Here is a 14,616-nt window from a genome sequence, read left to right on the forward strand (position 1 = left end):
CTGCCACCGCAGCGCTCCCCGCAGTGCTCCTGACGGCGGCCACGCTCCCGCCGCACAGGCAAAGCAAACCCCTCTGCTTCCTCCCATGCTTGCAAGGGAAAGATGTCCATGATGCCAAGAAATGACGTTCAGCCGCTCCACTGGGAGCAGAGCCCTCGCCCAGCCTCTCTCCCAGCGGGAATGCCACTGTGCCCCGCATGATGTTGAGACCCAGCCATCCTGGGCTTGCTGGCCACATGCACCACGCAGAATAGGGAAGGGGGACCCTTGAGCACTGTCCCAGACAGAAAACACATTGCAGGGAGCTGTGCTTGAAGCTCCCATGGGGACAGGCACCTCAGTGCTGCTGCCCCACGCTTTGCACCACCTGGAACTCTGTAAAGTCATGTGGCACCTATGAAGCTGCAAGTGGAAACTCTAGAGCAGTTTGCTTTCACAGCCGTGGTGGCTCATTAAGTCCCTAGGCAGAATTAATGCCCTAGCAGAAGGCAGCTCTGCAAGCCCCAATGGGCTCCTGACCGGCAGGAATCAGTGGCTGCACCGAGATCTCTCATGACAAAGCACCTTATGCCTGAAAGCTGCTTCCCTGAGAAACAATGAATTTGCATTACCTTCCTCCTCCCCATAATCTCCTTCCCCCAAACGCCCCTTCACCCAGCTCTGCTCTGCTCCCTGCTCCGAAATCCAGGGGCATGCAGCTCCCCAGAGCATGTAACCCCCAAGGGCTGCCACAGCCCACCAGCCCCCTGCCAGCTCGGCCAGCGCTCGGGGAGTGGGAGCATGAAAGGGGCTGGGAAGCCACGGGAAGCCCCTTGGGATGGTGCAGAGCCCAACACTCAGCCCAGCTCCTGCACCTTAGGGGAGGATATGAAGCCCCTGGGAGGCTGCGGGCCTCTGTCCCCTTCCCCTCTGCTCACTGTCACAGCCCCACCAGGAGAGGAGCTCACATCCATGTTCAGCATCCCATCCCCGAGCGAAGTGCCTGGGCAGACCCCATCACATTCCCCTCCTCCCCGTCCCTGCTCCAAGCCCTTGAGATGGCCATGGGTGGTCTCAGCTGGTCCCCCACCAGCCGTCAACCCTGCATGGCTTGACAGCTCAACTAGCGCAGGGAGAGCCAGAGCTCCAGCAGAGCCCAGCCCTCCCACCCATGCCCCTCACCTCCATGGGGCACAACCAGACAGAACCTGGCGGCTCCGTGGGCTCCAAACTGTCCGAACAGGGACTGCGCTGCTGCGGAGGGGCCTCAGAGTCCCCAGAGGGCTCTCAGCAGCCTCAGCCACCAACCTCAAGCTTGGGATATAAGTGTGGGGGCTGCCCCATGAATGACTTTCCAAATCTTGGGTGGGCACCTGTGGGAGACAGCAGATCCCCAGGCCATAGAGGCTGGCTGATGCTCTGGCTCTGCACAGACCCATCACCTGGACACCCTGCTGCTACCACATCCCCTCCAGCATAGACCCCCAGGGCAGGCTCCAGAGCCCCTGCCCACCAACCCAGCACAGCCAAGGGGGGACAGTCAGGGAAGTGTTTCTGAGCAGCCTCTGGTCACCCTGGGCAGGTGAGGGGGCTGCTGCCTGTGGCCAGCACTGTGGGGAGCCCAGAGGGAGCAGACGGGAGGCAGGACTGGGGTTTGGGGTGCCCTCAGGCAGTGATGAGGCTGCAGTGCCCAGGCAGGGACCCCTGCCTGCCTCTGCTGCTTGCCTCTTCCTCCCCAACGCCAGGCCTTCCTCCAGCATCACAGCCTGTCCCCTGCCTGTAAGCTGTAGGCAGCGAGTGCCTTGCTGGAGGAGGAGGAAAGCTCTCTGTGGCCAGCGGCTCAGCTGGGAAAGGACAACAGCAAGAAACGACCCCGACCCTGAGCAAAACCCTGGCAGAGAGGGCGGGGAAATCCCACCCTTGGTGGTAGTACCTACCCAAATATACATCATCATGTTGGCAGCAGGGTGCCGAGGAGCTCCGTAGGATTGGTGGGAGGGTGGTGGGCTGCTCGCTGAAGCCGGCTGTGCTGAGTGCCGCTCCTCCTCCGTGGGCTCTCTCCCCTTGGGTGCTCGCTGTCTGGCTCCAGCGCCAAGGGCTGGCGTGGGCAGATGCCCTGTGTGCTCGCCTCCCTCCCCAGCGCAGCGTGGGTGCTCGCCGCGGGCCACGCTTCAGAGCCAGCTGCCCGCGTCCGACATGCTGCTGCTGGGCGGGCTGGAGAGCAGGGACCAGAGGACTGATGTGGGGACAGCCCTGGGCATGCAGCGGGGCAGGGGCTTACTCGTCCCAAGGGAAAAAAAAAACCAAAACCAAAAACGGTGAGAGGGAGGGATAAAAATTAAATCCTCTCTGGCGTTTTTAAGAGCAAAGGAAAGGGTAAGCGCATGAGGGGAAGCCACCTGGAGTGCCTGGGCGGGGGCTGGGGCCAGGCGGCCAGGCTGGGTGTTGGGGGGCAGTGGCAGTGGCAGCGTGTGCGCTCGGCACAGCGTGGGCTCCCGCGCTGACACTCGGAGGAGCTGATGTCCTGCCTCAGCATTTTTCAGGCTACCCTGTCAATAAGGGAATCCGCTGCTCTCGCGGTTAACCTGCGAGGTGCCAGCCGGTTTGCACGGCCATCTGCTGCCCATCTCTACTCCTGGCCGGTAGGGATGTTCGCCCGTGGTCCAGCAGGTCCTGCTGGGACGGGCTGTCTTGGGGACCCCAGCATTGCCTACTTTGCAGGATGCAGCTAAGCTGTGGCCTGAGGTGGGGCAGAGCCAGCAGCGCCCAGTCCCCACATGCGGGAGCAACGAGGGTGGTCCCTGCACAAGCCGGCTGCCCTGCAGCCCAGGATGTGGCTGCCGCAGTCTGCATGAGAAGGGCACCCAGAAGTTCCTACCAACACTGGGGCAGCAGCCGTCCCTCCATCCCCAGCATCACACCCCAGTAGACCCCTGGAACAGAAGCTAGGTGGAGACCCCGTCCCTCAGGGGAGAGTCGCTGCAGGGTGGGCCGTAGGGACAAGCCCTGCTCTGGCTTTGCCTGCAGTGGGGCTCCAGGGGCAGGACGGACCTTCCCACAGGGCGCGAGCTCCCAGCCGCCTGTGGCACAGGCTGCAGGCATGGCTCAGCAGCAGGGCAGCACCGCTTGTCAGGCAATAAATCTCCGGTCCTTCTGGGGCACCACTCGGCAGAGGAGAGTGAGGGGATTGTGTGCACTGAACCAGACGCGGGAGCAAGGGAATAAATAAGAATAAGGGAAGGTGCAGGAGCGAGAGGGGTGGCAGATCGGTCTCTGGGGCCCAGCTGGCTCTGACATCTCCAGCCCCATAATCATATTCAAAGCAGAGCCAGGCTGAGGCATTTCTCCTCCAGCACAGCAATAAAAGAAAGCAACACTCTCAATAATTCAGCACCAGCAGAGGGTGATAAAGCAGAGGAGCCACCACTGCAGGCAGCTGGGGCGGGAAGCTTCCCACTCCCTCTTATATCTTGGTGATCAAAACCATCTCCTCTTTCTCTGTGCCCTGCCAATGCAGCCGTGGCCATGGCCTGGGGCCCCACAGCCTGCTGGATGCCCATGTTGTTGCATGGCATGTGCTCTTGGTATGTGTCGGCTGCATGGAGACCTGGGGCAGAGGGGCCCAACGCAGCAGAATAAACCCCCTCCACCAACATGCAAGCCAAAAGCTGGAGGGGTCCTGGGCATGGAGGCAGCACCATCCTGGAGCCAGGGCAGCACGGGCAGTGGGAGTGCTTCCTGAGCTCAGCTCCCTGGCTCAGCTCTCTTCCCAATGCTGTTTCACCTTCTCTCACTTCAGCATCCCCAGTCCCACATCCACACACTCCTCACCCTAAGGCACCTTTGCAAACAGCAGCCCATCACCCCGCAGCCATGTCCCAGCTCTCCCATCCAAACTGGATGCCAGGGCTGCTTTGGCTGCAGGACATCAACCCCACTGTCACCTCCCCTTGCTGCAAGGGCACATCTCTCCAGACACAACTGTCCAGCCACAGCTTGGAGTGCTGCAGGCCTCTGCAGCCCACTGCAGCCCCAGGGACTGACCTGAGTGCCACCTATCCCCCATACGCAGCTGGACACCGGGAGGGAGCAAAGCCTTCACTTTGGCACAGGGAGCAAGTTGCAAAGACATCAGTACAGACATGAATAAATGCCATAGATGCGGTGCTTAGGGACATGGTTTAGTGATGGACTTGGCAGCACTGGGTTAATGGTTGGACTTGATGATCTTAAAGGTCTTTTCCAACCTAGATGATTCTATGAATGTCAGAGGTGGAGGCAAGCCCTGGGCCCACAGAGAGCTCCCTACCCATCCTGTTGCCCAGCCCAACAATCACCTGTGCCTGCCTGCTCTAGCTGTGCTGCACCAGGGCTGCCGCGTTTTGCCGAACAGCCCAGCACAGAGCCAGCCAAAACTCAGACTCTCACCCACACACAGCAGACCCAGCACCCTGCGCCCCAGCCCCACAGCCCACGCCACTGCTGCTGACCAGTACATTCCCTCCCCAGGCTCACAGCTGTGGCCCAGCCTGGGTCACGTTACCTGCAAACCCAGCTCCCACCCCAGCCTTCCCACTCCTCACAGCTCCTTTTCCACATTTCTCATGCCATCTCAGGACCCTTCCGGACCACGGCCCCCTCCCAGTAGGTCACTTTCATCCTTGTCCTGCCGACGACAAGAGACAAGAGCAATTCCCCGCCCCGCCCCCCCCCAAACACCTCTTTCCTCCGTCACTTTTGCATGGCGACAGATCCCCAGTGCCCATCACCACTGCCTCAGCCACCACCCTGCCTTGGTCCCACTGCTGCATGGACACCTCTACACCAAAGCTGGGGCACAGAGGGATGGATGCATCAGCATCCTTATCCCCAGACCCTTGTCTTACCTTTCCTCCTCTACTTTGCTGGCTTAGACCGGGGGGAGCACAGATGTGTGCTGTACCCAGCAGGATGGACCTTTGGGGGGCACTTTGGGCTCCCCACCCTGTGATGGGATCAGTCTACGGCCATGAAGCCCAGCAACACGAGGTTATGATGGGAGGAGCCATCCTCATTGCCCAGTGAGCACCGGGCTGGCAGGCGGCACCCAGCCTGGTCCCCCCTTTCACATGTACGAGCCATCACCTGCCCAAGCTGGGTCTCAGCCCAGGAGACATCATGAGCTGGTGTGACATGTCACAGCATGGGCTGCAGGACAAACATCCCCTGCAGTGGACAACTGCCAGGCCAGGGCCAGGACCTGGGGCTGGAGGTACCACCCTGGTAAGGGCAGAGTCTCCTTAACGGGCTTCCCCAGGGACTGCTTCCCAGAGCGGCACAGAGCACAGACAGACAGACAGCAAGGTCAGCACACGCAGACAGCTCACAGACACTGCAGCCCTTGGCCCTCCTCAGCCGAGACTCACGCCACTCATGTCACACCTGTGTGGGGGCTCAGCGCCCAGTGGGTGCCAGGGGCTGCTGGTGGAGAGGAGCGGGCAGCCTTCCTCTGGCCCTCCCTGGTGCACAGGTCTGTGCCTGCCCACCTGCCCCTGCCGGACCCCAGAGCCGTGGGCAGAGGGTGCTGCCATGCCCCACCCAGCCCCGTGCAGCTCAGACAGCAGCACCCATCACCTGCCCCTCAACATGCAGGGTTTAGCATGCAGCTGTTAGCGTGGACCCTAGAGAGACCCTGGGTACTGAGAGCAGCAGCTCAGGCTGTGCAGCACGGCCAAGGGGGCCCAGGAGCCGCTGCCCAAGCCGCAGAGCATCTCCTCACCTCTCTGACCCGTCAGAAATAAACGCCTCTGTACCTTTTATTCAGCCCAGCTCCTCCTGCGGTGCTCACGCTGGGCTCTCTAAGAAAAGACAAGAAAGAGGAGGAAGAATTAAAATCAATTATCATCATCACTAACCTGCTTACAGTCAATGCTAGTTGCTCATTGATTGCAAAATATTCAAATACAAGTATGAGCATGAGCATTATCTCCCCGTGTGTGCTGGGAAACCTGCGCTGGGTAAGAGCCGCAGCCAGGCTGGGGGCTCAGCCTGGGGCGGCTGAATCCCAGCACCGAGCAGCAGCAGCACCTGCCTGCACACTGCACGGGGTGATGGGAGCATGACCCCTGCCTCCAGCTCTGCCAGCACACCTCAAACCTCACCCACCTCATACTGATGTGGGCCCCTTCCTCACCTTCCCCAGGACTCGGCAAACTCAGCCCTGGCCCAACACACAGCCCGCAGCTCAGCAGGACACAGCTATCGCAAAGTGCTGGACACACAGCCAGTTCAGTGTGCCCCAAGCCCTCTGCCCACCCCAGCTCACTGCATGCACCCAAGGATGCTCCCCTGTTTCTCCCCTCCCAGCAGTGTCCATGTCTGCCCCTTGCTCTCTGGCACAGTGCCATGCTCCTGCGAGGAGCGAACCCTGCAGCACATGGCTCTGCTGCTGCCATCCCAGCTCCGGGCACTTCTTGGAGAATATCGCCAAATTTCAAAGAAAACTTCCTGAAAGCTGCACTTCAACTAATTGGCTTTTGCAACATTGCCAACGCAAATGTTCATAAATCATGTCAGACCCTCAAAAATAATGAGAACAGCTTATACATCACAAGAGTTTTTTAAAAGAGGAAAAGAGGGCTGTTTCTGTTAACCACTTCTTTGGGGACCTGGAGGTGTTGAGTCCTGCAACATCTCCCCACTGACCCAGGTGGGCAGCAACAGCTCTACTTTTAAACACTGGACTGCGATGCTCCTCTGCCCCTCCTCCTCAGAGGACGGCACCTCAAGACAAGGCAGCTCTGGGAGCACAAGCGTGGCTGTAGGGACCCTGTGCCTGGGGCCAGGTGAGCGGCCACTGCTCCAAACCCACGGCTGGATCCCTGCGAGTGTGTGACCCACAGACAGTCTGGAGGCCCAGGCACGCAGCAGTGGCTCAGGAAGAGCAAAGGGTTCCCAGGCACTTCTGTTAGCAAACACTGCTCTTAGCCGCACAGCAGGATAATCAATTATGGTAATTCCTGCCTCAATGAATCAGATTCATGGAGGAGCACAGCTCATTAGGCTGGTGCTGACTTCCATTAGTGCTCTTATGATAAAAACCCTCCAGAAAGCTCTCACCCAGCTAGACATGTTTTCCAGGTTTGGGGGTCTCCCCTCACCGGCGCCTCCATGCCGGGGCAGACTCAGCTGTGAGACACAGGTGCCCTAAAAAAGTTGGTTGGGAACTCCCCAGTCCCCAGCAGCAAGGGGACACCACGACGCAGCCGTGAGCCCGGCAAAGCCTCCTGTCTCGCAGCAACCGCTCCCGAGGTCTTCCTTGCCAGGAAAGCGCTCACCAGGATCCCCGGCTGGGGAAGGCAGGAGACAGCAAAGCAGGAGCAGAGAACTCCAGCATGTGCTACAGTAGGTTTGGGTGTGCTGGAAACCCAGACAGCCTGTTTGGCAATGAATAATTGAAGGGTGCTCACTCTCCTCGGGGAGGTACAGTGATGGGTAAAATCTCATTTCCCAAACACATTTCCCAAGGAAGGCGCCTTCTGAGAAATACCCACGGCAGCTTGGGGCCCTGGCAGTTGGGATGCGCTGCGCTTGCCTGTGCGGGTGGGGAGCTGGCTGAGCCCAGCACTAGCCCAGGCAAAAATCTCAGGTGGTCCCAGGCACCACAGGGACCAGGATGCTCAGCCAAAACCTCCCTGTCCTGCCATATGTACCAAAGTAGAAGAGGAAAACCTCTGGCAGAACACTGATGGGAGGTGGGCTAGGAGCAGCTCTGGGTGATCAGGTGAATGCTCTTACTGGGGGGGATCTTGCCCCTGCTTTTCTGGCAAAGCTCCAGGCTGATGAGCCCCAGCTGGAGCCCTGACCAGAACAGATGAGCCCAAGGCAGGCTAGCTCACAAGCAAAACCCCGCCCAGCTAAAACCACTTGGATCCAAATCAGGGTGTCTGCACAGGGCCCCCTGGAAATGCAACCTGTTTCACCCAGCCCAGCAGCTGCACGGGCCCCCATGGACACGGGCACCCCAACAACTTCCATCCCCACTTTGCAGCCATGGAGCAAACCCTGCAGCAGGCCTGGGCTAGCCACCCCACTCCGCTCTGCTGGGAAACTTCTCAGTAGTTTTTCAAAGTACGTTTTGACCCCCCGTTCTCTCCACCAAAAATCCTAAATTAATTTTGCTTTTAATTAAATTCATTAGCAAAGATTATCTGGCTGAGGAAAAATAATATCCTGCCCCTCCCCCAGCATCCCTCTCTATTTATATCCCCTATATACATAAGCAGCAGCGAATATTTCTTTATGGGCCATTAAAGGTTTAATGTTTAATTTATAACCACGTTCTCTGGCGGGCGGGATGGCCAGGCACAATGTCAACACTTTTAATTAAATGAGAAGGATTTTTTTTTTTAACTGGGAAAGATAAAACGCCCAGTTCCCAGCAGCTCCTGGAGGTGCGTGGCAGGAGCGGGTAGGGGGCTAGGGCATGGGGCTCGCTCTCGGGACAGGTTTCACTACCATCTGGCTCTGCCCGGCTGCAGCACCAGGCTGTGCTGCACTGCCAGCCAAAAGCTGCAGGCAGGAGATGCTCAGGCAGCGCCCAGAGGAGCCCCGGCTCTCATGGCTGTCACCCCGACAGCTTTAGGGCTGAGCCCTCCAACCAGCAGCTCTGGTCCAGAAAGCACAGCTACTTCCTGGGGACAGTGACAACACAGGGCGCTGCCCCCTCTTTGGTAACCCTCTTCCAAATACCACAACCAGCCAATTCCTGCCTGCCCAGGGATCTGCTTGCTCTGCCTGGCCGAGCCCAGCCGCAGGCAGGGTGTGCAGGTGGAGCAGGATGCGCTCTGCTCGCTCCTTCCCAGGGATGGGCAGGGTCCTGGCACAGGGCTGACCGTCAGCTCCAGCTGCAGGTCCCTTGTGAGCAGAGGGAGAGTGTCACACCGCAGGGCAAGGGCTGCTGTGGGCATGGGAGATGCTGAGCATCCTGGAGCTCCCTCCGCCAAGGGAGAACCATGTCCTTTGGCAAGAGACAACCAGTGCCCATCAGACCCAGGAAGCTCACTCGCTCAGCACTGCCTAGCATCACCAGTCCTAACTCTAGTCACCAAAACACCATCCTGAGTAACTGCTGTGAACCTTTTAACCAAAATTCTTGCTGCAAACTTCTGCTTGTTCCCTGACGCTTCCTCCTGCCCAATGACTGTGGCTCTTGCAGTATCACCACCACCTCCTCCCTCCCAGCACACTGGACTCCTGAGAAGGATGAAGTGCGTCCAACACATGTCGTCCATGAAACCCGCAGCAGAGCCATGTGGCACCCACTCGCACAGCAGGCACCACCAGCGGAGTCTGGCATTCCCAGCTTATCCCACTGGTATCCCTCCCCCAGTCCCTTGTCCCACTCCACATCAGACGCTGGGGCACAGGAGTGAAGGGGAAACGTGTCCAGCCATACAGCTGGCCCATGCGGGGCTGAGCCCCCTGGGCCATTCCCAGTGCTCTCCCAGCAGCCGCAGCCTCAGCTCCTTGCGGTGGGAGAGTGCAGCCCTTCCTGCCTGGCACACAGAGAGGGGTGGCTCTGAGTAGGCAGGTTCCCATTAATGGAGTATTTTATCTTACAGGAGAGATTAAATCTCTGTACAGAGAAGTGCAAAAGAGCTGAATCAGCAGCTGGCTGGGGGTGGCAGGTTCAGCCATAAGCATTTGGCTCTAGCACAGCACTTCACTGCTTCACCCTCCTGCAGTCATGCTTCGCCGGGCAGCGTCCAGCCCCGAGCACCTGGCACGCATCCCTCTCCCTGCCCCAGCGAGTGCCGGGGCGGCCGGAGGAGCCGCAAGCAGCATGGGTGATGGATGGGACCAGCCCTGACCCCCTCGTACCGCCTGGCAGCCCCACTGCCAGGCTGTCAGGCACCAGGCAAGCCGAGTGCCCCGTGGCACCAGTGGACTGCCTTCTTCCCTCCCTTGTCATCCTTAGCACAGCATGGATGGGTTGGCAGGAGGTGTCCTGTGGTGTGGCTGCTGTGACCACAGGAGTGTGCCAGGGCACCAGGGTCCAGACCTCATCCTGGGCACAGCCCTCAGCAGGCAGCAAAGGTCACCAGCCCACCCCTCCCTGGAGGGCTCTGCTGCCTGTCTACACTGTGACAGGTGCCCCTTGCAAAGCTGTACCCACGTCTGTGCTCCTACAGACATGGCTCTCATGTCCAGCGCAGGTCTGCATTGGCTACGAAGCCAAGAGGCAGAGAGGCCACTTGCTGCTCACACACAGGGCCGCACACACATGCACGCGAGGAACATGCATGCGAGGACTGGCCACCACTGTTGTGAGCCAGGGAACAGAGTGGTGATGGCACTGTGCCGCTCACTAAAAGCATGAGTGTCACTAAATCAATAATTCATTTACTTTAATGAGATAAGTACTTTGAAAACTAATTGCAAACCTGCTCCATTTACTCCAGCCTGTTATAGCCTTTAATGTAAATGGCAGAAACACTGCTGGAGGAAGGGGAAGGGCTTTTGGCGGGAGATAGTGTCTCGTCCTTCCCTCTTCTAAGAAAGAGAAATATCAGGCCTAAACAGGGATGGTGGAAACCAAAGTAACTGGCTGAATCATGGCATGGAAGTGCTGATGGCAGAGTGAGGGGATGCCTCAGCCTGCCCTTCCAGGGCCACCACTGTCCCTCTGCACATGCTGCCACCACAGAGGGGCCCACCAAGAAACCACCCCCAAAGGACTGTCACCAGCACCAGGGAGACGACCAAGAGGAAGAAAATACACCTGGCATGCAGAGGTGCCAAGTTCCAGCAGGGTGCCGAGAGCACACACCACGGCTGGGAGCTGCTCTGCCCAAGGCTCTGATCAGCCTGTGTGTAATTAGCAGAGCTGATGGGCTGCCAGGCAGAGAGAGAAACCACATTTGGAGCACAGACTCGGGTGTGGTGGGAAGCACTTCCCCAGCCTGCTGCCATCGCTGCTGCCCTGGCAGCGCCAGGACTCACAGCTCTGCCTTAGATGAGACCCACCAGTGCCTCCTGGTGCTGCCCCTCCTGGCATTGGGGCAGCAGAGGGGATGGTGCAGCAGACGGGATGGGGCATCAGTCTTCCCCTGAGCAGCAGACCCCCCAGCCAGACCACAAGCTGGCTGCAGCACACACTGCAGGTGGTCACTATAACGATTCACAGCTCGTTATAAAAACCACCGCCATATCGCTGGCACAGCACCCTCCAAGGCCAGCCAGCAGCTGCCAGCTCCTCCTGCCTCAGCAGGAGCTGCCCCTTCCCACCCCTCCAGCACCTGCAGCCAGAGCCCCAACCATGCAGGCAGGGGGGGAGCGGCACAGCCCCTGCGTGCCCGGCATGCTCCAGTGTGGCTGGGGAGCAGAGGTGGGCAGGGGTGTCCTGCCAGGCCTGGGCACTGTTCCTGAAAAGGAGTGAGCGGCTCCCGGCAGTGATGCCGATGTGTTCCTGAACGGCAGCCGGAGCGGAAGCTGGACACTAAGGGCTCTCTTCTCGCTTGCTGGAGCAAATGGCAGGTCATAAAAAGGAACCGTGACAGAAGAGAAAATGTTCCAGAGTCCACAAGGACCAGTCCAGGGTAAATCCATCTGCTCAGCAATTTAGCTAGAAAATCCTTTCCAATCATCCATGCTGTAGGTCCTTCACCCCCAACGCACGGCTCTGGGCAAAGCGTTTCACACCCTGGCAGGTGCCAGCAGCTCACGCAGGGGCCTCAGCAGTCAGTGATCCCACAGCAGCTCCGGTGGGGACACTTGGTGAGGGGGTCATTGCTGCCCCTTGCAGTGCACCCAGGCCAAGCCCACACTCCAGGGACCCTCTTGCTGGCACTACTGCACCCAGTGGCAAAGAAGGACGTAAAGGGTGTGCCTGTAAGCAGGAGGGACGGTGTCCAGGCAAGCAGCAGGCCAGGACCTTGGGCAGAGGGCAGGCAGGTCTGGACAGAGGGACCAACAGCAGCACCAGTTATGTGGGCTCTTCACAGAGCTGCCGGTTCACTCGGGAGGAGTGCGCTGTCCCTCTTGGGGTCCCAGATCCACCGCATCATTTATGGGATGCAGGAGGACGCCTGGGAAGCCTAAATCCCACCTGGACCTCGGTGACCAGCCCTGTGGAGCCTGGCCCTCACCCTCTCCTGCAGACAGAGGCAGGGAGGCAGCCCCGCAGCAGCCGGGCCCAGGAGCCACGGCAGAGAAGAGATGGGATAATCCCCACCTGGCAGAGCACTCACTGCTGCCACAGCACAAACAGACCCGGAGTTCTCCCTGCAGGCATCCCTGTGAATCCCACCTCAGCTGCTCCTGTCTCATGGAAAAATCAATGACAAGCATCTCAATTAATCACACCGGGGGCAAATTGATTAGGAGCCTAAATAAGGTCAACATGGTTGTCTGCTTATAGGGTAGGACCCCTTAATCATCATTTTATCTGCAATAGGCTACGGAACCTGCAATCACACCGTCTTTGGGAGCACAGAGTGATTTTTTCACTTATCTCCTGCAATTGCTAGGGCCAGCAGAATAGGAGCCATGGCTCTGCCACAAAGGACCTAAATTCCAGCAGGCAGCAGCTGCCCAGCCACACACAGCTGAGACCTGAACATAAGACCCTGTGGCCCACCAAGCCCAGCTGTCTCCTCTGATTCAGAGGAAGACAAAAGCAATTAAGCACTGCTGCTCTAGGTGCAGTACATTCCCTCCTGACCCCAAAACCAACAGCTTATGCTGGAGATTTGATTAGCCTTGTCATTATCCTAGATTGCACACCTGAAAATATTGTTAGTGGTCACAATGGCATTGAACCTTTGCAGAAATCCAGCCACAGGTCTCCTCTCAGCTGCCCTCAGCATCTGGAAATCCCCCGAGCTGCTTTTCTGCTCCTTGAAGTGCTGTGCTCTTGCCTCTCAGAAAAACCTGCTGTGCCCAGAGCAGAGAGCAGCCTGCTGCTCCGGCGCAAAGGAGCTTTACAGCCTGACCGACCCCTCCATGGCAGCAGGGTATTTTATCTGGTCCCACGTACCTGACAGGTGCTCTGCATGGTGAGCAGTGCCATGGGCTGGGGTTGGGACCCCCCCAGTTGCCCCAGGGAGCTCACTGGGGCAGTGCGGTGGGCACAGCAGTCTGCCAGGTGGCCCCAGAACCCGCAGCATGGGGGGACCAGTTGCCTCCCTGTTGCCAACTATGGCTTGCACCCTGCACAGACTGTGCTCAGCCTGAGCACTGGAGGGGCCGGACCACCCCCAGAGGGGGCTTACGAGGCTCTCCAGACCCCACTACTGGGGCTGCTGGCATGGCTTGACAATGGAGCATGGGACAGAAAGCAACCCGGGGCTAGCAGAGCTTGTCCTCCCTGCAGGTCACCAGTTAGCTGGATATTGCACCCTTAAACCCAGCAGATGATTCCTTCCCACTCTGGTTTTGAGAAAAAAAAGCCCCTCAAGGCAGTGTGGGCACAACTGCGCAGCACAGGCAGGGCCCCCGCAGCAGAGCATCCCTGCAGCATGCTCCTCAGAGGAGCATTCACTCAGCTCATTACGGGCGGATAACACTGTTTGCTTCGCCAATAGACTTTCCAATTGCAAGTGAAATCAATTCAATTGGGTGTTTTACTCAGTGGGGACTCTGCTAACAGCAGCCGATTTCCCTACCCATCTCCCTCGGTGGCTGCTGAGAGCTGCAGTCAATCGCGCCCTGCCAGGGCAAACAGGACTCTTCCCTCTTCCTCCATGGGAAACGCGTGGGGCAGTGGGAGCTCAGAGCCACTCACCAGGATGCCGGGCCTGACGTGAGCTGCACAGCACCCACAGGCAGAGGAATGAGCAGAAGTCGTGCCCAGCAGCATTCCCCTGCTCCAGCTCAGCACTGGCCAGGACCCATCCCCCTCCAGCTGGGGCAGGGTGGGCTCCCCTGCTGCGGGGGGATGCTCTGGGCAAACCATTTCTCTGGTCCCCGTGAGCCACCATGTGCTGCCCATGGACCCTCTGGCACCAGTACACCCCTCACCAAAGCCCCAGCAACATGCCGCTCCCTTTTGTTGTAAATACAGTTATAAATATTATAATTTGGTTTAATAATTAATATATTCAGGTTAAATAAGCATTCCCAGCCCCATAAATAATCATTAATGGAGGGTTCTAATTGTGCTGTTGGGATCCTGCTTCATGACTTATTTAGAGGGCAGATGCTATTCCCATCCTCTGCTCCCCCGTACACCATAAATTAACCTGCGGCTCAACCTCTTCAGTGAGAACCTGATGGGACATGACAAAAGGAGACGGCTCCACTCTGGGGATGACCACCGCCAAGATCACTTGGTGTGGAGCAAGGGAGGGATGTAGCGGCCAGGAGGATGGCCAGGACCGGAGACGCTAGAGGAGCCTGCAGGAACACCAAGCAGCCTGCAGCAGCTGCAGCACCTACGAGCGGGGTCAGACCATGGAAGAGCCGTGCGTATCAGGGCATCCTCAGCTGTGGACCCACGGGCACGGGGCAAGCCCCAGAGCAGAGGTAGGTGACCCACAGGCAAGGGGCAGCCACCTCGCACAGGGTCTCTGCTCAGTCCCCACTGCTCCCAGGCTGCATCAGCACAAGTGCAGGGGCACAAAATGCACCAGGGCAAGTGGGGGACAGGGGAGGCTT

At 58.7% G+C, this 14,616-nt stretch overlaps 1 protein-coding gene across 15 annotated transcripts in view; it reads right to left on the minus strand.

Moving 5' to 3' along the window:
* RBFOX3 (RNA binding fox-1 homolog 3) overlaps positions 1 to 14,616 on the minus strand; it is a 146,937-nt gene that overhangs the window by 33,540 nt on the left and 98,781 nt on the right. For 10 of the 15 annotated variants that reach the window (XM_037403373.1, XM_037403328.1, XM_037403310.1 and 7 more), the window contains one exon: positions 5,772 to 5,816. The exons of 2 other annotated variants lie outside the window; for them this stretch is intronic. Coding sequence is in view for 1 of the 13 variants with exons in the window: in XM_037403344.1 (XP_037259241.1) it covers positions 1,917 to 1,934 (18 nt within the window). In the remaining 12 variants the exon portion in view is untranslated. Of the gene's footprint in view, positions 1 to 1,916; positions 4,494 to 5,737; positions 5,817 to 14,616 lie in introns of those variants that run through there. 3 more of the 15 variants (XM_037403318.1, XM_037403283.1, XM_037403344.1) reach the window with 2 other exon arrangements.

The sequence above is a fragment of the Falco rusticolus genome, chromosome 1 (genome assembly GCF_015220075.1).
Source record: "Falco rusticolus isolate bFalRus1 chromosome 1, bFalRus1.pri, whole genome shotgun sequence".
In the NCBI taxonomy this organism is placed as follows: Eukaryota; Metazoa; Chordata; class Aves; order Falconiformes; family Falconidae; genus Falco; species Falco rusticolus.